This window comes from Salvelinus alpinus, chromosome 16 (assembly GCF_045679555.1).
Source record: "Salvelinus alpinus chromosome 16, SLU_Salpinus.1, whole genome shotgun sequence".
In the NCBI taxonomy this organism is placed as follows: Eukaryota; Metazoa; Chordata; class Actinopteri; order Salmoniformes; family Salmonidae; genus Salvelinus; species Salvelinus alpinus.
This window is the reverse complement of record NC_092101.1, coordinates 25731173-25757626: the sequence shown is the minus strand read 5'-3', so window position 1 is coordinate 25757626 and position 26454 is coordinate 25731173. Positions and strand designations below refer to the sequence as shown.

The 26454-nt window shown below is 41.6% G+C and overlaps 1 protein-coding gene across 2 annotated transcripts; it reads right to left on the bottom strand.

The window, feature by feature from the left end:
* Positions 1-1002: 1002 nt before the first annotated feature.
* On the bottom strand, positions 1003-26226 carry impact (impact RWD domain protein). Of its 2 annotated transcripts, none has more exons than XM_071345600.1 (11): positions 26011-26226; positions 25669-25797; positions 25527-25579; positions 25334-25396; positions 25019-25104; positions 21531-21659; positions 21230-21324; positions 20347-20420; positions 19941-20031; positions 8683-8817; positions 1003-1337 (listed from the first exon to the last, which is right to left on the bottom strand). In XM_071345600.1, exons 1-11 carry the CDS (start codon positions 26053-26055, stop codon positions 1278-1280), a joined length of 960 nt encoding a protein of 319 aa, XP_071201701.1. In that variant the 5' UTR covers positions 26056-26226; the 3' UTR covers positions 1003-1277. The 2 variants fall into 2 exon arrangements, with proteins under 2 accessions (XP_071201701.1, XP_071201702.1); XM_071345601.1 differs by having other exon boundaries at positions 25754-25797; positions 26011-26093.
* Between the last annotated feature and the right edge of the window lie 228 nt (positions 26227-26454).

Genomic DNA, 26454 nt, shown 5'->3' with positions numbered 1-26454 from the left:
TATAATTATTTTAATCCATTTTAGAATAAGGCTGTATGTAACGTAACAATGTGGAAAAAGTCAACGGGTCTGAAAACTTTCCGAAGGCACTGTAGTTGGCATGGTAATAATGACATCAAGGCTATGAAAGCAAAACTGTCTCTGTTTCAGCATGTTAGGTAACCAATTAGTTAGGTAACATAGATAGATAAGATGTTATTTTCATCATATGCCTGTGAGATACTTGTCATTAGAATGGTTCCCTTTGGACTATAGGGTTGGCAGTTGCATTTTCCCTTCTCAGCTAGGGCTTAGTCACTTGGGGCCCAGAGAGGGGAGAGGTCAGGCTTGTCTTCATATGTCAATGAATCTGTTAAACCATGTGATGCTATGAAGGTTGCCCTTATCTTGACCTAGTATATGACCTATGAGGCTCACTGTCTTTTCTGAGCTTGTCCAGGAGGGGGTGTATTTGAGATGGGGGTATCTAGAATTGACAATTGATATATGCCATTGGATGAGGTAATGTTTTGGTACCAAGCACGAGTTTGAAATCTCGTTTTAGGAGACCAAACTGAACGATAATTTATAGCTAATGCTATCTAGCTATGGGATACTCCTCTTTCAAGTAAAAGGTTCTTTGTAAGTTGAGAGGGGTGTATCTTGGCTATAAATTATACTAAGATTTTTTTGTAGAGACTCTCAGAGAATTCATTTATAGACACTGAATTGATCTGAGAGTCAAAAAGGGCTATGGTGAAGTTCATATATAATTAAAGATGGACTTTTAAATATAACTCTGACTTGTGTGTGGTTTGCTCTCATCATTGAGTAATACAGGAAATTACCACGACAGAACTCAAATATCAAAGCATCTAAATACAGGCGTGACAGCAGGGAGAGAGAGAAAGAGACTTTTTGGAAATTAAGACATTTTGGTTATAATTTCAGACATTCCTGAAAATTACAGCTATGCTCTGAGAAGGAAAATCAGATTTACAACAAATGAATGCATTTTCCTAGTCATGTATGCAGCCCTTTTTTTATTAATAGAAATAACTCACATAATCAGTTTTCATTATGGTTATGAGGAGATGGGCTTACTTTCCTTTAATCCTGAATGTTCGACACTAACATTACATAGTTGCCATGAAATTCCCATTTTCAGTTTAAGGCACAACAAAACTTTTTTGAGATTGAAGTCCTCATAGAGGTCAGAAATGTCTGTTCCTTTCTGTAAACCGTTCAACAATATTACAGAGTGCATTGCCAATGACTAGCATTCAGAGTATATCACTTTACTTTGTCTTCTTGCTTTTTGACTTTTTGTTCTTCCCTCCAGCTTTGGATGCCTCATCCTGCAAAACAATAAAAGAACATTGAATAAAAGAGGGAAAATAGAAAAGACGAAGAGCACCAATTCATTACAAACCTGGAAAACATACAGTAATTATCCTCAACCAGTGAGTTGTTTACCTTATAATCAGTGTATTAGATGTATACGCCTTCAGTGTAGTTGGATAGCAAATGGCTACCAATATTTCACCTTAATACGCATATTCCCCTGATCTGAATCAGGAAATGAGATGTGACCACCATATTGCATTTATTATTCCACAAGACCACATTGGCCAGACAACTCGCTGAACGAGGGAGAGCTCAGTTTGTTGTTTTGGAAAGTTTTGAAAGTCTGAAGAAGTGTTCTATTGAAAAAGTGTCACAGCCGGCCGTAACCGTGAGACCCATGAGGCGGCGTACAATTAGACCAGCGTCGTCCGGGTTAGGGGAGGGTTTGGCTGGAAGGCATTTCCTTATCTCATCGTGCTCTAGCGACGCCTTGTGGCGAGCCGGGCGCCTGCTAACTGAACTTGGTCGTTAGTTGGACGGTGTTTCCTCTGACACATTGGTTCGGCTGGCTTCCGGGTTAAGCGAGTAGCGCGGCAAGAAGCAGTGCGGCTTGGCAGGGTTGTGTTTCGGGGCACGCATAGCTTTTGACCGTCGCCTCTCCCGAGTCCATAGGGGAGTTGCAGCGATGGGACAAGACTAACTACCAATTGGATACCACGAAATCGGGGAGCAAAAGGGGTAAAAAAAAATATTAAAATATAGGAAAGTATTTAGACCCCTTGACTTTTTCCAAATTTTGTTACAATACAGCCTTATTCTAAAATGGATTAAAGAAATAAAAATCATGAGCAATCTACAACACAAATTTATAAAAAAGTTAAACAGAAATACCTTATTTACATAACTATTCAGACCCTTTGCTATGAGACTCGAAATTGAGCTCAGGTTCATCCTGTTTCCATTGATTATTCTTGACATGTTTCAACAACTTGATTGGAGTCCACCTGTGGTAAATTCTATTGATTGGACATGATTTGGAAAGGCACATACCTGTCTATATACGTTCCCACAGCTGACAGTGCATGTCAGAGCAAAAACTAAGCAACGAGGTCGAAGGAATTGTCCGTAGAGCACTTTGTCAGAATTGTTGTCGAGGCACATATCTGGGGAAGGGTACCAAACAATTTTTTGCAGAATTTAAGATCCCCAAGAACACAGTGGCCTCCATCATTCTGAAATATAATACGTTTGGAACCACCAACACTCTTCCTAGAACTGACCTCCCAGCCAAACTAAGAAATCAGGGGAGAAGGGCCTTTGTCAGGGAGGTGACCAAGAACCCGATGGTCACTCTGACAGAGCTCTAGAGTTCCTCTGTGGAGATGGGAGAACCTTCCAGAAGGACAACCATCTCTGAAGCACTCCGCCAATCAGGCCTTTATGGTAGACTGGCCAGATGGAAGCCACTCCTCAGTAAAAGGCACATGACAGCCCGCTTGGAGTTTGCCAAAAGGCACCTCAAGGACTCTCAGACCATGAGAACTAAGATTCTCTGGTCTGATGAAACCAAGATTAAACTCTTTGGCCTGAATGCCAAGTGTCACGCCTGGAGGAAACCTGGCACCATCCTTACGGTGAAGCATGGTGGTAGCAGCATCATGCTGTGGGGATGTTTTTCAGAGGCAGGGGCTGGGAGAGTAGTCAGGATCGAGACAAAGATGAACGGAGCTAAGTACATTTACATTTACATTTAAGTCATTTCGCAGACGCTCTTATCCAGAGCGACTTACAAATTGGTGCATTCACCTTATGATATCCAGTGGAACAACCACTTTACAATAGTGCATCTAACTCTTTTAAGGGGGAGGGGGGGGGGGTTAGAAGGATTACTTTATCCTATCCTAGGTATTCCTTAAAGAGGTGGGGTTTCAGGTGTCTCCGGAAGGTGGTGATTGACTCCGCTGACCTGGCGTCGTGAGGGAGTTTGTTCCACCATTGGGGTGCCAGAGCAGCGAACAGTTTTGACTGGGCTGAGCGGGAACTGTACTTCCTCAGAGGTAGGGAGGCGAGCAGGCCAGAGGTGGATGAACGCAGTGCCCTTGTTTGGGTGTAGGGCCTGATCAGAGCCTGAAGGTACGGAGGTGCCGTTCCCCTCACAGCTCCGTAGGCAAGAACCATGGTCTTGTAGCGGATGCGAGCTTCAACTGGAAGCCAGTGGAGAGAGCGGAGGAGCGGGGTGACGTGAGAGAACTTGGGAAGGTTGAACACCAGGCGGGCTGCGGCGTTCTGGATGAGTTGTAGGGGTTTAATAGCACAGGCAGGGAGCCCAGCCAACAGCGAGTTGCAGTAATCCAGACGGGAGATGACAAGTGCCTGGATTAGGACCTGCGCCGCTTCCTGTGTGAGGCAGGGTCGTACTCTGCGAATGTTGTAGAGCATGAACCTACAGGAACGGGTCACCGCCTTGATGTGAGTTGAGAACGACAGGGTGTTGTCCAGGATCACGCCAAGGTTCTTAGCACTCTGGGAGGAGGACACAATGGAGTTGTCAACCGTGATGGCGAGATCATGGAACGGGCAGTCCTTCCCCGAGAGGAAGAGCAGCTCCGTCTTGCCGAGGTTCAGCTTGAGGTGGTGATCCGTCATCCACACTGATATGTCTGCCAGACATGCAGAGATGCGATTCGCCACCTGGTTATCAGAGGGGGGAAAGGAGAAGATTAATTGTGTGTCGTCTGCATAGCAATGATAGGAGAGACCATGTGAGGATATGACAGAGCCAAGTGACTTGGTGTATAGCGAGAATAGGAGAGGGCCTAGAACAGAGCCCTGGGGGACACCAGTGGTGAGAGCACGTGGTGCGGAGACAGATTCTCGCCACGCCACCTGGTAGGAGCGACCTGTCAGGTAGGACGCAATCCAAGCGTGGGCCGCGCCGGAGATGCCCAGCTCGGAGAGGGTGGAGAGGAGGATCTGATGGTTCACAGTATCAAAGGCAGCCGATAGGTCTAGAAGGATGAGAGCAGAGGAGAGAGAGTTAGCTTTAGCAGTGCGGAGCGCCTCCGTGACACAGAGAAGAGCAGTCTCAGTTGAATGACTAGTCTTGAAACCTGACTGATTTGGATCAAGAAGGTCATTCTGAGAGAGATAGCAGGAGAGCTGGCCAAGGACGGCACGTTCAAGAGTTTTGGAGAGAAAAGAAAGAAGGGATACTGGTCTGTAGTTGTTGACATCGGAGGGATCGAGTGTAGGTTTTTTCAGAAGGGGTGCAACTCTCGCTCTCTTGAAGACGGAAGGGACGTAGCCAGCGGTCAAGGATGAGTTGATGAGCGAGGTGAGGTAAGGGAGAAGGTCTCCGGAAATGGTCTGGAGAAGAGAGGAGGGGATAGGGTCAAGCGGGCAGGTTGTTGGGCGGCCGGCCGTCACAAGACGCGAGATTTCATCTGGAGAGAGAGGGGAGAAAGAGGTCAAAGCACAGGGTAGGGCAGTGTGAGCAGAACCAGTGGTGTCGTTTGACTTAGCAAACGAGGATCGGATGTCGTCGACCTTCTTTTCAAAATGGTTGACGAAGTCATCCGCAGAGAGGGAGGAGGGGGGAGGAGGGGGAGGAGGATTCAGGAGGGAGGAGAAGGTGGCAAAGAGCTTCCTAGGGTTAGAGGCAGATGCTTGGAATTTAGAGTGGTAGAAAGTGGCTTTAGCAGCAGAGACAGAAGAGGAGAATGTAGAGAGGAGGGAGTGAAAGGATGCCAGGTCCGCAGGGAGGCGAGTTTTCCTCCATTTCCGCTCGGCTGCCCGGAGCCCTGTACAGAGAGATCCTTGATGAAAACCTGCTCCAGAGTGCTCAGGACCTCAGAATGGGGCGAAGGTTCACCTTCCAACAGTACAACGACCCTAAGCACACAGCCAAGACAAAGCAGGAGTGGCTTCAGGACAAGTCTCTGAATGTCCGGACCTGAACCCAATCGAACATCTCTAGAGAGATCTGAAAATAGCTGTGCAGCAACACTCCCCATCCAACCTGACAGAGCTTGAGAGGATCTCCAGAGAAGAATGGGAGAAACTTCACAAATCAGGTGTGCCAAGCTTGTAGTGTCATACTCAGGAAGACTCGATGCTGTAATCGCTGCCAAGGGGGCTTCAACAAAGTACTGAGTAAAGGGTCTGAATACTTATGTAAATGTGATATATTTCAGTTTAAAAATATATATATAAATTATCAAACATTTCTAAAAAACTGTTTTTGCTTTGTTATTATGGGGTATTGTGTGTAGATTACTGAGGGGAAAAAACAATTGAATCAATATTAGGAACATATCAAAATGTGGAAAAAGTCAACGGGTCTGAATACTTTCCGAAGTTGTGTACACACACACACACACACACACACACACACACACACACACACACACACACACACACACACACACACACACACACACACACACACACACACACACACACACACACACACACACACACACACACACACACACACACACACACACACACTCAAAAGTTTGGGGTCACTTGGACATTTCCTTGTTTTTGAAAGAAAAGCAAATTTTTCCTCCATTAAAATAACATCAAATTGATCAGAAATACAGTGTAGACATTGTTAATGTTGTAAATGACTATTGTAGCTGGAAGTGGCAGATTTTTTATGGAATATCTACATAGGCGTACAGATGCCCATTATCAGCAACCATCACTCCTGTGTTCCAATGGTACGTTGTGTTAGCTAATCCAAGTTGATCATTTTAAAAGGCTCATTAAAAGGATCATTAGAAAACCCTTTTGTAATTTTGTTAGCACCGCTAAAAACTGTTGTTCTGATTAAAGAAGCAATAAAACTGGCCTTTTTTAGACTAGTCGAGTATCTGGAGCATCAGCATTTGTGGGTTTGATTACAGTCTCAAAATGGCCAGAAACAAAGTCCTTTTTTCTGAAACTCATCAGTCTATTCTTGTTCTGAGAAATGAAGGCTATTTCATGTGAGAAATTGCCAAGAAACTGAAGATCTCGTACAACGCTGTGTACTACTCCCTTCACAGAACAGCGCAAACTGGCTCTAACTAGAATAAAAAGAGGAGTGGGAGGCCCCGGTGCACTACTGAGCAAGAGGACAAGTACATTAGAGTGTCTAATTTGAGAAACAGACGCCTCACAAGTCCTCAACTGGCAGCTTCATTAAATAGTACCCGCAAACACCAGTCTCAACATCAACAGTGAAGCGGCAACTCTGGGATGCTGGCCTTTAGGCAGAGTTACAAAGAAAAAGCCAATAAAAAGAAAAGATTAAGATGGGCAAAAGAACAGACACTGGACAGAGGAACTGCATCCCGGAGTCGGCTCTTCACTGTTGACGTTGAAACTGGTGTTTTGCAGTTAAACATCATTCAGTTTAACTGAATCCGCTCTGATCTTGACCCACTTTCCATAAATAAATAACATTTGTTTCAGATAAGTAGAGGGGAAAGTTTCCATTAGACTTTCAGATTAGATTCTATGTACAGTGGGGAGAACAAGTATTTGATACACTGCCGATTTTGCAGGTTTTCCTACTTACAAAGCATGTAGAGGTCTGTCATTTTTATCATAGGTACACTTCAACTGTGAGAGACGGAATCTAAAACAAAAATCCAGAAAATCACATTGTATGATTTTTAAGTAATTAATTTGCATTTTATTGCATGACATAAGTATTTGATACATCAGAAAAGCAGAACTTAATATTTGGTACAGAAACCTTTGTTTGCAATTACAGAGATCATACGTTTCCTGTAGTTCTTGACCAGGTTTGCACACACTGCAGCAGGGATTTTGGCCCACTCCTCTATACAGACCTTCTCCAGATCCTTCAGGTTTCGGGGCTGTCGCTGGGCAATACGGACTTTCAGCTCCCTCCAAAGATTTTCTATTGGGTTCAGGTCTGGAGACTGGCTAGACCACTCCAGGACCTTGAGATGCTTCTTACGGAGCCACTCCTTAGTTGCCCTGGCTGTGTGTTTCGGGTCGTTGTCATGCTGGAAGACCCAGCCACGACCCATCTTCAATGCTCTTACTGAGGGAAGGAGGTTGTTGGCCAAGATCTTGCGATACATGACCCCATCCATCCTCCCCTCAATAAGGTGCAGTCGTCCTGTCCCCTTTGCAGAAAAGCATCCCCAAAGAAGGATGTTTCCACCTCCATGCTTCATGGTTGGGATGGTGTTCTTGGGGTTGTACTCATCCTTCTTCTTCCTCCAAACACGGTGAGTGGAGTTTAGACCAAAAAGCTCTATTTTTGTCTCATCAGACCACATGACCTTCTCCCATTCCTCCTCTGGATCATCCAGATGGTCATTGGCAAACTTCAGACGGGCCTGGACATGCGCTGGCTTGAGCAGGGGGACCTTGCGTGCGCTGCAGGATTTTAATCCATGACGGCGTAGTGTGTTACTAATGGTTTTCTTTGAGACTGTGGTTCCAGCTCTCTTCAGGTCATTGACCAGGTCCTGCCATGTAGTTCTGGGCTGATCCCTCACCTTCCTCATGATCATTGATGCCCCACGAGGTGAGATCTTGCATGGAGCCCCAGACCGAGGGTGATTGACCGTCATCTTGAACTTCTTCCATTTTCTAATAATTGCGCCAACAGTTGTTGCCTTCTCACCAAGCTGCTTGCCTATTGTCCTGTAGCCCATCCCAGCCTTGTGCAGGTCTACAATTGTATCCCTGATGTCCTTACACATCTCTCTGGTCTTGGCCATTGTGGAGAGGTTGGAGTCTGTTTGATTGAGTGTGTGGACAGGTGTCTTTATACAGGTAACGAGTTCAAACAGGTGCAGTTAATACAGGTAATGAGTGGAGAACAGGAGGGCTTCTTAAAGAAAAACTAACAGGTCTGTGAGAGCCGGAATTCTTACTGGTTGGTGGTGATCAAATACTTATGTCATGCAATAAAATGCAAATTATTACTTAAAAATCATACAATGTGATTTTCAGGATTTTTGGATTTAGATTCCGTCTCTCACAGTTGAAGTGTACCTATGCTAAAAATTACAGACCTCTACATGCTTTGTAAGTAGGAAAACCTGCAAAATCGGCAGTGTATCAAATACTTGTTCTCCCCACTGTATATGCCTGCTTATGTCAAAAGCTTCCAACAACGAGGAACGCAAAAACAATTCCCCATCAAGCTTGATATTACAAACAAACATTTAAACTTAAATATAGATGTAAGATAAATTTTGCACACATTTTGAATTACATCCAAGGTCTTGTTCAACATTCAGACTAAAGTTACTAAATTTCTATACTTTAGTGTGGACTTATGTCAAACTTGGACACATTGCTAATAAGGAGAGAGGGTCTCACCACAGAGGATGTGTATCCCTCCTGGACCAGGATGTTTCTGGCAGAGTTGTTGATATGTTTGAAACGGTCTGGACCCAGTAGAATCCCTCCATACCAGCGAGACACAACCACCAGCACATTCCGCACATCCAGGATCTGAGGTAGAACAACAGAGTGGTGTTGGCACAGAGGGAATGACAGTGGCACATGATAGATGTGGTAGCTACTTTATGTGTGGATGTTGATGATCGGTTTGGCATAGACTCAAAGAGGACTGCAAAAAATCTCATCATCACATGACAGATATGAATCACAAATAATGGCTGTTTGGGGAATGATTATAAAACCAATGTTTAGCAATAGAGGCATACAGACATGTTTTACTCTCCCAAGATAAAGACATCAGCATACAGAGAAAATCTTTGTGCAAGGATTGCTCCCACGGCAAAATATAGATAACAGACTTAATAGCTGGCATCTTCCCTTAACAGATGATTTGTCAACAAGTGTGCTTGGAGATTTGGATGAGCAACATTCTGGTCACTGGTCCATGTACCCAAGCACTTCCTCATGTGTCATATCAAAGAGGATGTGACGATTAGCAAGACGATTGAAAGACCACATGTGACAGGGGATGACTAGTGAACACCCCCTGGAAGCCTTGTTTCAGCTTTGCAGCTGACACAGGATGCATCGTAAAGAATAAGCCTTTATCCAGGAGAATATCTGCCTCAGTCCCTCCGCTGTCAATCAACAGCCCTCTACGCAGCAGGGGAGAATTTGGCTATGGGAGACCATGCCAATGCCATCTGTCTATTTACTGTAATAATAAACGTCTCCCTTATTCTCTGATCCGCACTTCACATTCGTACTGGCAAAATGAGTAAATGCTAAATTCAAAACCAGAAAACGAAGAAGGGGTCTGAGAGGAAAATATATGAGAGAAAAACAGATTAAGAATCAGCCCTCAAAGTAAATTGCCTGTCAGTGTTGAGAGGTTCAAGTAGAACATTAATCAGAATCTTACCCAAAGCACCTGGGTGGTAGTGGTGGGGGTGAGCATTAGACTGAAGGCTCTTCTTTTCACTTGTTAGGTCAGATTCAGTGACAATGGAAGAATGATGACATACAGTCAGGTCCAAAATTATTGGCACCCTTGAGAAAGATGAGTGAAAAAGACTATAAAATAATTCAAATACTGAGCTACAATGTATGCTCAATAATTTTTTATTTTTTATACTAATAAAATTGCTCAAAGAAAGAGATTTTGTTTAACAAGTAATATTTTTTTACTCAAAAAGGTAGGGGCCAAAATTATTGACACCCGTTTTTCAATACCTTTTAATACCTTTTTTAAATGTTTTATGAGTTGGAGAACATATTGGGAAGGATCTTAGACCATTCCTCCATACAGAATCTTTCCAGATCCTTGATATCCTTTGTCTGCGGTTATGGACTGTCCTCTTCAATTCAAACCACAGGTTTTCAATGGGGTTCAAGTCCGAAGACTGAGATGGCCATTGCAAAATGTAAATTATAAATTGGGTTGTTCAAGCCCTGAATGCTATTTAAGCAATAAGGCACAAGGAGGTGTGGTATATGGCCAATATACCACGGCTTCTTACGCACAACGTAACACAGAGTGCCTGGATACAGCCCTTAGCCGTGGTATATTGGCCATATACCTCAAGCCCTCAAGGTGTCTTATTGCTATTATAAACTGATTACCAATGTAATTAGAGCAATACAAATATTTTGTCATACCTGTGATATATACAGTCTGATATACCACGGCTGTCAGCCAATCAGCATTCAGGGATCGAACCACCCAGTTTATAATGCTTAATTAACTATTTCTTTGTGGATTTTGATTTGTGCTTGGGGTTATTGTCTTGCTGGAAGATCCACTTGCAGCCAAGTGTCAGCCTCTTGGCTAAAATGTCCATGTACTTGGTAAAGTTCATGATGCCATTGTCCTTAACAAGGGCCAAAGGACCAGGGTATGAAAAATAGCCCTAGAGCATCAAAGATCCGCCACCATATTTTACAGTAGGTATGAGGTACTTTCTGTATACTTCCGTTTTTCGACACCACTGGTGTTTGTGGCCAAAGAGCTCATGTCATCTGAACCTAGCACCGTCTGGAGTTTGATAAACGGCATTGGCACTTGGATTGGAACATGTGCTATGGTCATAAATCGGTCTCCATTGAACAGACTCAGTGCAACCTATAATCCAAAATCAGATTGTCCAGAGCATAGATAGAGCAACGTCCTGTGGGGTTCAGGATGAACCGTTCAGCTCAGTACAAATTCCTCTCAAGATGTCTTATCCCACTCAGACATTGCTATTGTTTTTGAAAAGGGGCTACCATCAAAGGCAGATTCATCTGAGAAACGTGTAAACAAGACTCTGGACTCCAGCAGAGAAATCCAATGAGACATTTCACTGTGGTGCACTCATAGTCTGACATTTGGCATTCTTGCAAGCTGGTGTTGTGGATGCTGTGGGTGAATACGAATGCATGAAAACGATTTGATTGCTAGAGCCTCAGTCTGTACCCACTAATATTGACTGAGACAGGAATGAATGCTTGCTTGAATTTTGGATAGGCAGGAGTACTCGAATGGATGTCAAAGATAAATCTTTAACAAGATATTAAAAAATATATAAATAAATACAATAAAACGATTTGGTGGAATGTGCTTTGTGGCTGCCCGAACGGGCAAGTATTTTTTTTTCTTGAAGTCAATGTTAATTTGCTTTGACTCTAGTGTTCTATTTGTACATGTGCATTTGCGGGTCACAACAAAAACGAAACCAACTTCAAGCCAACACAGCGTTCTTCTCCCTAAATTCCCTTTCCCCTCCGTGTCTCATTCACTCAATTGCATTCCGCCCACTCCCATCGCACACAAGCTCCCGGTAGGCCTATACAAATAAATGTCTATAAAAAAGTATGTAACTGATGAGTCCTAGGGTTGCCAACTGTCCCGTATTAGCCGGGATGTCCCTTATATTGCGCTAAATTGGTTTGTCCCATACCGGACCCCTCTTGTCCTGTATATTCATCCAATCATAGTATAGCGTAAACGCGCCAATTCTTGCAAAGTAATTTCTGTTGTTGTTCGGTCGGTTTGGCATATCAAGGAAATATGGACAAACCTGCAAAAAAGAAAAGACTGTGCAGCTACAACAAACAATGTGACGCAAAACAGACGTGGGTTAAGCCCGTCAGTGGTGACTCAACGAAAGCTTTCTGTACTGTATGTCGTCGGGAATTCTCAATTGGCCATGGAGGGGAGAATGACCTAACTCAGCATGCGTCCGCAGAAATGCACAAGAAGCCCCCCTAGCTAAAGGTGCTAGTGTAACAGGGTTGGTTATGTTTCCACTTGCCTCTAAAGAAATGTGTATTTAATGTTCAAGCATTCTTATTGGTTAGTTCAACTCTGATGACAATAAGGTGTGTTGTGATTGGCCCCGCTTGCAGATAGGGGGAGATCGCGAACGTCAGGTCTTCCCAGTAGGAAAATGTGATGCAAGGGGAAGGTCACGTTCTGAATACTGTTTTCTATTTTACAATGTGTACAAGTTTGCTAGACGTTACTGATTTATACATCTGTGGGTATATGGTACCTGTTAGGGATTGAGGGGCTTTCTGGGATGTGCTTTGGCATATGATTGCTGTAAATAAGTGTGTTAGCTAGCATACACCGATGTCATGGTCACATAAGCCACTGCTAACACGGTTGTCTTCATGCTACAGATTTTGCCATCGACAGCCATCAATACTGTTAAGCCCTGCACAACTAACGTTCTGTTTCCCATTTAACAACAGAAATAAATGATGCTCAACTGGGACCACTGGCCGAAGTGATTTATTTTGAGAAAACAACGCATGGAGAGTACATTATACATCTGTTACACTAGCAATATCGGTGCATTCTTCTTGACATCGACTGCGGAAACTGACAAAATTGGAAAGTACCAGTGGTGGGCCGTCAGGGCCAGCAAGGCCTTCTCTGCTGGCCTAAACATCATCAGAATATATATATTTTTTAAATATATTTTCCCACAAATATGTATTAAATTATTCCCCAGAGTAAGAATTATACTCTTCATTTCATAGCTTTCCTCTTGGTTGCACTGCTTCCAGCCCCAGGTTGAGATTTGGAGGGCTGGTCTTTATGTTAGATCTTTTATCCAATCATATTCAGCCATCATGTGTTGCCAGGGGTCTAAAATCTGCCCTCAGGCCTTCAGAATCAACAGTGCGGGCGCTTGTAGCTTAAAGTGAATGGAAATGAAAATTTAGTGTCAACCAATCAGCTTTAGAGTTGGCTATTGTACGCCTGCTAGCTGGCTCCAGTGTTACACAGGAGCCAGCTAGCAGGCGTAGTGCGTGCACGTCTTTTGATTGGATTACCAATATTGAGAAGCAGGTCCTATGGGCAGGTCTATGCAGATCCTCAGAACTAGGAAACTGAATTTGATAAACAAATTAATTTGCGTACGACTAAGCTGTTTTTTCAACCCACAATGGCGGAAGGAGGAGAAGATATCGATTTGGTCGAGGATATAATTATAACGCCATTCTCAAGACGAACTTTTCAAGAAAAGTTAGACGTTGTAAGGAGAGGTCGCCCGACGCCGACGCTACAAAGCCTGTCACAGGCGGGAAAAGGGTTCGTTCGCCACTTTCAAAGTTCCAACTACGAGCGCTATCAATGGCTCACAGGCTCCGAGAAGCACTGCAAACTGTACTGCTGGGAATGCCTATTATTTGCAAGTGATCGATTTGGTGTTTGGAGCCACACTGGCTTTGCAAACTTGAGTTGTCTAACCAAGGCAGCAACGAGACACCAACGTACGGCTGGGCACTTACAAGCAATGGTGCTTTTGAAAACGTTTGGGGACACCAGAGTGGAGCTACAGCTCAACGAACAATCACGCAGGGCAACGGAGCTGCACAATGAAAAGGTGAAGAAAAATAGGGAAATATTGAAAAGACTCATTGATTGTGTCATGTTTTTGGGTAAACAGGAACTTTCTTTTAGGGGACACGATGAAAGTGCTGACTCCACAAACAAAGGGAACTACGTGGAGCTTCTTTCTTTTCTTTCTGAAAGCAACACAGATTTACAATACCACCTGTCCACTAACAAAGTGTTCATTGGGACGTCAGGCAAAATACAAAATGACCTAATTTATGCTATTGCTGAAGTGATGGGAGAAGAGATCAAAATGGAGATTAAAAAAGCTCCCTTTGTTGCTGTTATGGTGGACGAAACAACAGATGTGGGAAATGCAGCACAGCTCTCACTCGTCCTGCGTTATGTGACGGACACGGGAGTCAAGGAGCGATTTATCCGGTTTGAAGATGTGACAAGCGGCAAGGGAGCTGATGACATTACCGCTCTTATTTTCCGTTTCTTGGAGGAAAATGAATGTAGTCTGGATAAAGTTGTGGCACAGTGTTTTGATGGCGCAGCAGTCATGGCATCTGGACTCAATGGGGTGCAGGCTAAAGTTAAGGAGAGGGCACCGATGGCCTTATTCATTCACTGCTATGCACATCGACTAAATGTAGTACTGACTCAAGGAGCCTCAAAGCTTAAAGAATGCAAGGTCTTCTTTGCCAACCTCAATGGCCTTGCAGCATTTTTCTCACGATCCCCTAAGCGCACGCAACTGCTGGATGACATCTGCAAGCGTCGTCTTCCTAAGGTTGCACCAACGAGGTGGCAATATACATCTAGATTGGTCAATGCAGTCTTTGAAAAGAGAGTTGCCCTAAAGAAGCTGTTTAACCACTTACTGGAACATCATGATGACCATGACGGGGATACTGTGCTTATGGCTGATGGATTTAATGCACGTTTGGATGATTTTGAGTTTTGTTTTTTGCTTGAAACATTCAATGGGATTCAATGGGAACATTCTAATTATTCGGATGTGCTTTTTGGAATTCTACAGAAACAAACTTTGGATGTACAATTCTGCCTGACAAGGGTGAACGAGTTTTGTGACACAATTGAGCGAGAGAGGTGCAGGTTCAGTCAAATCTACGATGACACAGCGCGCATCTCAAGTTCACCCAGCGCAGGCAGAGGCCCAGCACAAGGAGACCCTCGCACATACTATCAACAACTCCACAGCAATATTCTGGATAACATTCTTTGCCAGATAAGAAACAGGTTTCAAGACCACGAAAAATGTATGTTTCTCTCCCTCCTGGACCCCCGGCACTTTCAGACCTACCGGAAAAAATTCCCGCAAACAGCCTTCTCCAGCTTAACAGAGAGTCACGGAACACTGTTCGACCTATCCAAGCTAAAAACAGAACTGACTGTAATGTATGCTATGACTGATTTTGAAGGGAAAAGTCCCTCTGATCTCCTTGATTTCCTTAAGCAGAAAAATCTGAATGAGGACATGGGGCAACTTTACACATTGGCATGTGTGACAGTGACTATCCCTGTGTCCACGGCTTCTGTCGAGCGGTCATTCTCGGCCTTAAAGCGAATCAAAACGTATTCCAGAAATGCTACTGGACAGACTCGGCTTTCAGCATTAGCCTCCATGTCGATAGAAAAGGACTTATTGGTGGAACTAAAACGCACAGATAGACTGTACAACAGAGTCATTGAAGTCTTCTTGAGGAAAGAAAGGAGGAAGGATTTTGTGTTCAAATAATCAGTCTTTGGTGAGTAGGCATACAATGCATTTTATTTTTTATTAAATGTGTATGTATGTTTCGCATTTTATTTCGTTAATATTAAATAGCCTATATATTAACAAAATAAAATGGCAAATAGCCTATGTTGCAAATTATTTGTTTTCTTTTATTTTCAGTGAATAGTTATGTGTCTTTATCACCACGGTGAAACTGCTTTGGGTGCGACAATGCGCTGTTTAGTGAACACACTGTATTTATTTTTTGGGGGACTTAAAGCTCAAAGTTTGTGGACCAGAAATGGATAGAAGAAGAATAGACTGTGTAGGACCTCACTGAAGGCCCAGGCGCCAGGCCCACGGCACGCTACTGGAAAGTACCACTCCGTTTACCAGTTATTGAGCAGTGCCAACAATTGCATTCTGAAAGCTAATTACATAGCTCATAATGCCTGCAAGCACGCTTGCGATCAGCTGTCAGTGGATATTGAGACACTTGTTTTAAAGAGCTACAGCCACGTATCAGTATCTGCTTCCCGAAGAGAGGAACTGCGTGCATTTTCCGCCTTTGTTAACATAGAGTGGCGTGAAATTCTGCGACATGTTTGCACACGATGGCTCGCTCTTCATCCAGCTGTCGATCGTCTCCTGCAAAGCTGGCCAGGTCTTACTTCATACTTCAGGTCCCTTGGGGAGACCTGTCCTGTGGCACTGAAGAGTATTTTTGAGTATGAAGAAAAAACGGAAGTAGCTGAGATGTATCTGTGCTTTTTCCACAACGTGTGTGTGTTTATGACCAACTCGTAAAAAAGCTGGAGGAAACAACGCTCTGCATCACAGATGTTTACGAGGAAGTCCAAAGGTTCAAAATGAAGATGCTTCAGCAGAAACAGGACAGCTTTTTTGGATACCAGACCAAGCAGCTGATGGACAAACAATTGTCATCAAAGGTTCAAGCAACAACAGGACTTTGTGAAGTTCTATGACACTGTTATTACATACATTGACAAGTGGTTTGATTTCTCACCGGAAAATGTAATGGTGAAACTGAAACCGATCGGCCTCTATGAGGAGCTCTCCTTCACTGACCTGGAGCAGGTGGTGGTTGCCCTCAAAATGACAGAGACAGTCATTGAAGAGATTTGTGCTAGATGGGAGGAAATACAGAAAGCCAGACAGGATACCACAAAATCCACCAGTGAGAAGTGGATGGCAGTTTTCCAAAACCTAGGGAAAGCCAACTTGATCAACATGTTCAGGATTGTCTCATTTGTCCTCAGTGTGCCAGGCTGTAGAGAGGATTTTCTCTGATGACCATTAAATGGTCAGACTCAAGAAACAGATGCAGCACAGAGCAGGTGTAACGGTTTTCTTCCATAGTTGAAGGAGAGGACCAAAATGCAGCGCGGTTAGTGTTCAACATGTTTAATCTGACAATAAACGGGAACACTATACAAACAACAAAATAACAAATGTGAAAACCGAGACAGACCTATCTGGAGCAGAACACAAACACAGAGACAGGAAACAATCACCCACAAAATCCCAACACAAAACAAGCCTCCTATATATGATTCTCAATCAGGGACAACGATTACCAGCTGCCTCTGATTGAGAACCATATTAGGCTGGACACAGAAACAGACAAACTAGACACACAACATAGAATTCCCACCCAGCTCACGTCCTGACCAACACTAAACAAGCAAAACACATAATAACTCTGATCAGGACGTTACAGCAGATCAAAAATGAACTTCAAATATCTGATTTGTCATATAATGACTTCTCTCTGGCTATGCAAAAGGACAAAGGACTGCTTGAATCAGTCAAGAGCAGCAAAAAAAATAAGTAGACTTGGTGAGTGACTCATGCCCCTCTTTTCCTCTTTTGTATTTTTAAAAGTTTTTTTTGTTGTTGCTGTAAAGGCCCAAATTGTGATTTCTTTAATCATTCATTTTGAGGTTTACTCACATAAGTTTACATAATGATACAGTTTTAGTAAAGCAATAGACTAAATGGAATATACAAATGTTTTGCCTTTCCAATTGAATAAGAATATACACTGTATATTCATATATTCACACAACACCATACCCACACCACCGTGGCACCGTGCACTGGCACGCCACCTTTTGTCCCTTATTTGGTAATGAGAAAGTTGGCAACTCTACCGATGACATACACAAGCTACATTCCTTACCAAATGACTAAAGTTTTATCACCAATTCAAAATGGAGTGGTTGACTGAAGTAGGAAAATGTGTTCCACAACAAGCTGCAGTTTTGGAATAATTGCTTCCCGTCTATCTTCCGCTTAAGCTACTTTGAAAACTGCTAGTGCCATTTAGAACTGGTTAACCTAGACTTTAACCCCCCTAAACAGACACGTTCCATCAGAATCATTAAGCATAGGCCTACTCAGCAAACAGATGTCGTGGTTGTAATTCATCACCATGCAGTGTTCAATGTGGAATTGTTAATCCATTTGGAAAATTCCAAGGGACAGGCAGAATTTAAAAAAAATCGAACGTCTGTATATTAAAAATAAAACATTTATTTTAAAGACTGTAAAAATTAGTCTCTGCTTGCCACTCAGCATTAAATAACCCCCTAGAGTCGATTGATTCACCGGCAGAGCTAGAGTGGTGTTTGTCAGACCATGACATATCCTGAAAATCGGTCTTCTCACGAAAACATCTGTAGCATCCGTACGGTTTGACATACAAACTATTATGGAAAGAAGAGACTCACGATGGTGTTCTCTCTTTTACTCTATGACCCCCACAAGTGTCACGGAACTTGTCTGAAGGTAACCCATACGTTAAAAAAAAGATATTGTGTGTGTATATATATATATATATATATGTACACACACACACACACACACACACACACACACACACATATAGTGCATTCGGAAAGACCCCTTAACTTTTTACACATTTTATTACGTTACAGCCTTATTCTAAAATTAATTAAATAATGTTTCTCCCCTCATCAATCTACACACAAAACCCCTTAATGACAAAGGAAAAACAGTAAATATTTTTGCAAATTTATAAAAAATAAAACAGAAATACCTTATTTACATAATTATTCAGACCCTTTGCTATGAGACTCGAAATTAAGCTCAGGTGCATCCTGTTTCCATTGATCATCCTTGAGATGCTTCTACAACTTGATTGGAGCACCTGTGGTAAATTCAATTGATTGGACATGATTTAGAAAAGGCACACACCTCTCTATATAAAGGTCCCACAGTTGACTGCATGTCAGAGCAAAAACCAAGCCATGAGGTCGAAGGAATTGTCAGTAGAGCTCCGAGACAGGATTGTGTAGAGGCAGAGATCTGGGGAAAGGTACCAAAATAATTCTGCAGCATTGAAGGTCCCCAAGAACACAGTGGCCTCCATCATTCTTAAATGTAAGAAGTTTGGAACCACCAAGACTCTTCCTAGAGCTGGCTGCCCGGCCAAACTGAGCAATTGCGGGAGAAGGGCCTTGGTCAGGGAGGTGACCAAGAATCCGATGTTCACTCTGACAGAGCTCCAGAATTTCTCTGTGGAGATGGGAGAACCTTCCAGAAGTACAACCATCTCTGCAGCACTCCACCAAGCAGGCCTTTATGGTAGACTGGCCAGACGGAAGCCACTCCTAAGGGATATTTTTCAGAGGCAGAGACTGGGAAACTAGTCAGGAACAAGGGAAAGATGAACGGAGTAAAGTACAGAGTGATCCTTGAAAACCTGCTCCAGAGCACTCAGGACCTCAGACTGGGGAGAAGGTTCACCTTCCAACAGGACAACGACCCTAAGCACACAGCCAAGACAATGCAGGAGTGGCTTTGTATTTTTTTTTATAAATTTGCCTAAACTTCTAAAAATCTGTTTTTGCCTTGTCATTATGGGGTATTGTGTGTAGATTGATTTGGGGAAAAAACAATAATCCATTTTAGAATAAGGCTGTAATGCAACAAAATGTGGAAAAAGTCAAGGTCTGAATACTTTCCGAATGCACTTTATTTCCTGAGCTTTCTTATCTCCTAGATTTAGGACAAACACTTCAAAACCTTGATTCTTATGATTTATTTTTTGACTGTCTTTTTTGCCAATTATTAATGTTATTCAATGCGTTTCTCTGGGCTTTAGTAGTAAAGGCCAAATTCTATATTTTATCAAATCATTTTTTTCATTTAAAAAAAATCATACGTAAATGGGTCCTAAATTTCAAAATCAAATAGCTAAATGATCCATAGTATGACAAAAAATTCACCTTTATTTAACCATAGTATGACCATCTTAAAACAATTCCATATGACTAGCGTACAGGGGGTGTACTCACGCTACAGAAACAGGACAAAGGCTCCTGCCAAGGCTTGTGCATGGCTACTTATCAAAGTGAATCTGAAATAGGATATATTGTACATTACCTTGGACTTAACATGATATTCAAGTTATAAACAGTAGAGGGTCAGTGAACCTCAAGACCACAGAGGGTTGGTTTGAAAATGTAAAATAGGTCCTTGAGGCATACGGCAACCGTGTGAATACTGAATGAAGCACTAGAGGGAACGGAGCAAAGTGGACATAGAGCAAAGCACCTGTAGTAAGTGAAGCAATCGTCCTCCCGCTGCGGTCTCTCCATCATCCTCACAGTCCTGCAGGAAACTCTGCTTTTCTTCACAGTATATCCTACAATACAGAGAATAAAGGTTGGAATTGGTTGAGACTTTTAGTATGAGAATGTACTTAAACTGCATGTCTCCTTGAAGGAAACTTTTCAATTCTCTAAATGTCAGAATCTCCTGTTGGGTTAATGACCACCCAGAAAGCATCAAGCATCTTATAAAGGCTCAATGTAACTCATTAAACCTAGCAGAGCTCCGTTCTGCCTACTTACAGCACACACATCGTCAAATAACAATTGATCAACTGTGTGATTAGAGAGATATAAACCCACTGTGAATATTACAACCTGTTATGTATATTCAAAACTGGATGCTCTACCTGTATGCATAAATATTGTGAGTGGCACTTGCAATCTTCTTGTTTTCAAACAGCTTGTCAAGAACCATTCTAACCTGAAATACAAAAACAAATCTGTTTGAATTGCCTCCTTTCCTCTAATCATACTCTTAACATTAGAAGTATGATGGGTACGTCTATCCCTAAAGTACAACTTCTGCAGTAAAGACAGAAAGGTAGCCCACTCATCTGAGAACTCCTGTGTGGTGCATAAAGATGAGGGTAATCATTGATTCCTCTTCAAACAGATGGCATATCCAAAAGAAAGACTAAGATAATACCCCAAACAGGTTCGGTTGACTCCTACTCTTGACAATATATTAGGTAACTTTATTTCAAAAGTTTGTATAAACAGTTTTCTTATAAAACATTGCCTACTTGTATATTGGGTGGGTAATCGTAATACTGAAAATGTACAGCATGTAAAAAGAGAACCATACAGTTGTGTAATAGTTAACTATTAATGCTTATGGTACAATGTGCACTGTAATTATATCTACACAGTTCATGTACTCTCCAGGAAATTACATAATTATCACTGTCTAAATTGCAATTGATGGCAGGTGAGATATGTTTAAAGCAGCTCTTTCCGTTTTCATCCTGAGAACATTTAGCAGCAGGAGCACAGCCTGAGGATGTTTAGTTTTCCATATTGGAAGCACATTAGCATTGAAACTACATCCTCTCCACATGAGCTTTAACTCACAGCTTCTTCTCTCTCCCAACAGGGTAGCATTGTCTAGCATGATTTTGAAGATTTTAAGGCTTGTGATTTACTTCCATAACTTGTTCTGTGATGGATGTGAGAATATGAATGTTTTATAGTCAGAGAGAGGAGGGAGACAGGAGAGGGCCTACACATTACCTGTCTAGGTGTTACCACAGGGGCTAAGTGTGGTTGGAAGGTGCTGCGTCTTTCTGTTATCGTCTCCCCCAGTTTTATAGGAGGTAGTTCCTCATCTACAAAGATTTATAAACACAAAAATAAAAGGCACAAGTAAGAACCAATTAACACTGGATTAACACGTGGGCAGCAAGCACAATTCAGTTTATATACAAAATGTAAACTGTTCCTTCCTTTCAGATACGATTATAATTAAGGCTTAGAAATTACACTTGTTTTTTTTATTCTTTCTCTATTCAAGAATCTGCAGTCAGTGCCATACCACTTGAGTGATTTTCGAAGAGGTGTACATTCTCTTTGTTCAGCTTCAGAGTGCGGTAATCAGGGATTTCTACATCATCCGCCACTTCCTCCTCCTCTGTTGCCATATTTCTCACCTCTGGTTGCTCCACTGTGAGAGAAGTAGAAAGATGGACAGGCTGTGAAATGAATTCAATGTGTATTTGTGATTGTGTATCTTTGTGTCCCATGATGCGTTTGAGTGACTTTGAAGGTCCTTTCTGCCTTGACCATATGCCTAATTTACATGGACACCTACCACGCAGGTCCCATCTTCAGATAATTACCATTGCATGACCGTAAAATTAACAAAATGTTCTAACAAGACAGATAAAGCCAATTAAGAGGGATAAGTAGAACAAGGGTTACTTTGAATGTTAATATACTGATATTTCTGGGGAAAATTATACTAAAAAGTACATACAGTGCCTTCAGAAAGAAACTCCCGAGCCCATAAAGATGACAAGCATACCCATAACATGATGCAGCCACCACCATGCTTGAAAATATGAAAAGTGGTCCTCAGTGATGTATTGTATTTGCCCCAAACATAACACTTAGTATTCAGTACAATTATTTTGCAATATTATTTTAGTGCCTTACTGCAAACAGGATGCATGTTTTGAAAGCTTCCTTCTTTTCACGTTGTCATTTATGTTAGTATTGTGGAGTAACTACAATGTTGTTGATCCATCCTCAGATTTATCCTATCACAGCCATTAAACTCTGTAACAGTTTTAAAAATCACCATTGGCCTCATGGTGAAATCCCTGAATGGTTTCCTTCCTCTCCGGCAACTGAGTTAGGAAGAGCGCCTGTATATTTGTAGTGACCGGGTGTATTAATACACCATCTAAGGTGTAATTAATAACTGCACCATGCTCAAATGGATATTCAACATTATTATATATATTTTTACCTATCTATCAATACGTGACCTTCTTCGCGAACCAGTGGAAAACCTCCCTGGTCTTTGTTGTTGAATCTGTGTTTGAAATTCACTGCTCGACTGAGGGACCTTACAGATAATTGTATGTGTGGAGTACAGAGATTGGGTAGTCATTTAAAAATCATGTTAAACACTATTTTTGCACAAAGAGTGAGTTCAGGTAACTTATGTGCCTTGTTAAGCAAATATTTATTCCTGAACTTATTTAGTCAAGATATTTCAGCTTTTCATTTTTTTATCATTTGTAAACATTTCTAAATACATAATTTGACTTTGACATTATGGGGTATTGTGTGTAGATCAGTGACAGAAAATTTGAATTTAATCCATTTTAAATTAAGTTTGTAACAACAGCAATGTGGAAAAAGTCCAGTGGTGTTAATACTTTATTGAAGGCACTGTACAACTACTATATTAAATATACAATGCATAACCAAATTATGCCGTTGAACTTTATGGTGCTATAATGATTATGGAGTCCATGTACATCTACAGTGGGGTCTGAAATTAATGAAAAGTGACTAGATAGGATAGATAATAGACAGTAGCAGCAACGTATGTGGTGAGTGTGAAAGTGTGTGTGTGTGTGTGTGTGTGTGTTGGGGTGTCAGTATGTGTGAGCGTGCGGTCGGATCCCAAGCAGTTGCCATACCAAACAGTGATGCAGCCAGTCAAGATGCTCTCGATGGTGCAGCTGTATAACTTTTTGAGGATCATTCATGTAGAAAATATGAAATATTAAGAAAGTCCCTGGAATGAGTAGGTGTGTCCAAACCTTTGACTAGTACTGTATATATTATTTTACACATATTTAACCCCTTTTTTTTGGGTAGGCACATTCATGTTTTAAAACGCTACCGGTTACCTTAAGATTAGTTCCTATTTCTTTGTGGATTAGTATGTGTTTGTGGTTATTGTCTTACTGGAAGATCCACTTGCGGCCAAGTTTCAGCCCCTGGCAGAGGCAACCAGGTTTTTTGCTAAAATGTCCTGGTACTAGGTAAAGTTCATGATGCCATTGACCTTGACAAGGGCCTCAGGACCAGTGGAAGCAAAATAATGCCATAACATCAAAGATCCTCCGTCATATTTTACAGTAGGGGGTTCTTTTCTGCTTATGCATTCTCATTTCAACACCAAACCCACCACTGGTGTGTGTGGCCAAAGAGCTCTATTTTCATGTCATCTGACCAAAGCACCAGTTCCAATTCGAGTGCCAATGCCGTTTAGCAAACTCCAGACATTTACATATGTTGGATGAAATTAAAATGTACGTTTTTGGCCACGCACACCAGTGGTGGGATTGGCATTGAAATGAGAATGCATGAACAGAAATGAACCCTATACCTACTGTAAAATATGGTGGTGGACACAATGTAGCTCAGTATTTGAATGATTTATTCTAAGCAGTCATTTTTGCTCATCTTTATCAAGGGTGTCAATAATTTCAGACCCTACTGTATAGGCCTTTTCATCAAATAATCCCAAATCACTTCTCTGACAGCTTTTAATCTAGAAAATTATTGCATTTAGAATAGTAGGAGTTCATTAAAAAGGGGAAAACATTGAGAATACATTTAAATGAAGGTTCAGAGGGCATTAACACCAACCATTTCCCAAATCAGTTGCTCGTTATGGAAGAGGACACAAGCTTCAATTTGAACACAAAATACAATTTTCAACTTGCCTTTTATACTTTTATGAATGTGCTCCAAACTGAATGATTTCCTCTAAAGCAAGGATGCTCTGTGACCTATACCCAGCATCTCATTTTCACAGCATACACATTCTCTGCTTTTCCCCATTTCAGTTGATCATAACAACTGTACAGAGAGAAATAACATAATTACAATGATAGGACTGCATCCATATTGATGGATTCCATAGTCATTAATAGAAATAGTACTAAATTAAAGCACTGTGCTTAATTAGCTAACAAGTTTAACGGCTTTAAAAAACAGTGAAGAGTTAGAATATTATGGTATCCTGTTTTTCGTGGTGTTCAAAAAGGGTAATAAAAGGCATTAAAACTCATTCATTCATAGAAAACCATTTTCAAAGACACTACAACAAACAACCAAATGTACTTCTCTTTCCTCAGTCTCTTTAAAAAAATATTTGACAAAGGCTTCGTCACAGGCTCACAGCACTGAAAGCCATTACTCAGATACTGATCTTCATTCAGTTAAATTACAGAAACAGGAAAGAGGGCTTTTCATATACCACCCACCAAGTCTTGTGTTCATCTTATCACAATGATGCATGGGAGCACATCAAAGACCTGAATGAAAGACCCCAAGAATTCTGACTGTCATCTCCAAGAAAGGAAAGAGATCGAAATCAAGCTTTCTCAATAGTTTTTCTGTCTGAGCTCATGGGCATGGATATCTACCTTTATGAGGAAGGCAATGGGTGCACACTTTTATAATTGGATTTCTGGAGTTGGAAAAAAATATTTATTTACTGCCCTCTAGTGAAAAAATATAGCATACTATCAATCAGACGTGACATGCGATTCTCACCTGTGTCTGTGCTTTGGGATTTCTCCAGGAGGAACTCCCGGATCTTCTCCACCCAGAGGTAGAGGATGCTTTCCCCAGTGTTCTCCCTGTTAGGAAAGACACCACTGGTTAGTTTTATGTCAGTGGCGGCATATCTACTCAGAGACATGGGTGAGACAGGGTAATGGACTGTAATAAGCAATATCGCAAGCTAACATGGCTTCACCATCAGGCAATCCATCTTTAGGTTAACCTTGTGATGGAATCCCCTCCATCTTCAGGGATAACTATTCTGTGCTTCATGTACAGTAGTCAGTGATTATGAAATCTACTTACACATAGAGCTCCTCAAGGCTGTTGGACAGGGTCTTTCTATCAGGGCCTCGCAACCATGCTGCACTGCAGGAGGAGAGAAGGCAGAATATGTCTCAAATGTTAGTCTTAATAATGAGCTTTTTTTATGCCTGATACATGTTTATCAGAGGTAGTGTAAGTGTACGGTACTGTAAAACCCAACATGTAGACTTACTTTATTTGGTAGACAGGTGGCGCTGCACTCGGGTAATCATGTGGGAGAATGATCTAATTATGGAAATTAAACTCTTGAGTTATTGTTATCATACACTGCTCTGAAACTTTTTAAACACACACAAATGTAATGAAACAATTACCTGTAAACATGCTTTCAGTTTTGGATAGTCTATATCATCAGTTATTTTGATACAAAATATTCTTGCTGCTTCATCAATAACACACCATTCGTCACCGTATATGGAGGAAAGTGCCTCGACCTCTTCGATCTGATGAAGAAAATAGTGTAATATTGTGTTATAATAATAATAAATGTTTTCATCTAAAAGCAAATTATCTGTAAGCTTTCTCTCATGTCTGTTTTTATAGTTGAGTCAAATATATAAAAGTATGAGTCAAAGTACAAAATTGGTCATACTCTCCACTAATGTGAACTTCAGTCATGCCCAGCCCTGAGTTCTGTTCAACAGTAGGGTACTTACTTGAGATTGAAGATCCCCGGCATTCCCAACATCTATGTTTGCCATTAATTTATCCAAAGCAAGTAAGCAGACAAACACTTCAGTTCATACTTAGAAGTAGTAGTGTTACAGCAGTCTATTCGTACAGTATCAACACAAAATTAGCTCGATAAGAGGCTTGCTTGACATTCTGTATCACCAACTCAGCTGTTGCTCTGACAGGACGGAACCACCTCCGGGTCAAGGTTTTCACGTACTACCAAAATAAGAGTCCTTATTTGAAACCAGTGATATATAAATCATTGTTTGAAACACATGGTGCAATAAGTGGATTAATTAGCTAAACAAATATTATAGCAATCATCACTCATTTTAATTTCAAGGAAATGTAAATCAATGTAAAATTCCATATCAATCACTTTCCCCCCACCATTTCATCTTTTGAACAAGGACTTTTACAATGAA

Excerpts from the sequence above, each read along its gene's own strand:
- impact (XM_071345600.1), bottom strand. The coding sequence starts at position 26,055 with ATGGCAAACATAGATGTTGGGAATGCCGGGGATCTTCAATCTCAA. Across the intron at positions 25,105-25,333 it reads AGCCTTGAGGAGCTCTATGT|GGAGAACACTGGGGAAAGCA; the intron begins GTAAGTAGATTT and ends CTTTCCTAACAG. Across the intron at positions 8,818-19,940 it reads GATTGCTTCACTTACTACAG|ATCCTGGATGTGCGGAATGT; the intron begins GTGCTTTGCTCT and ends GTTCTACCTCAG.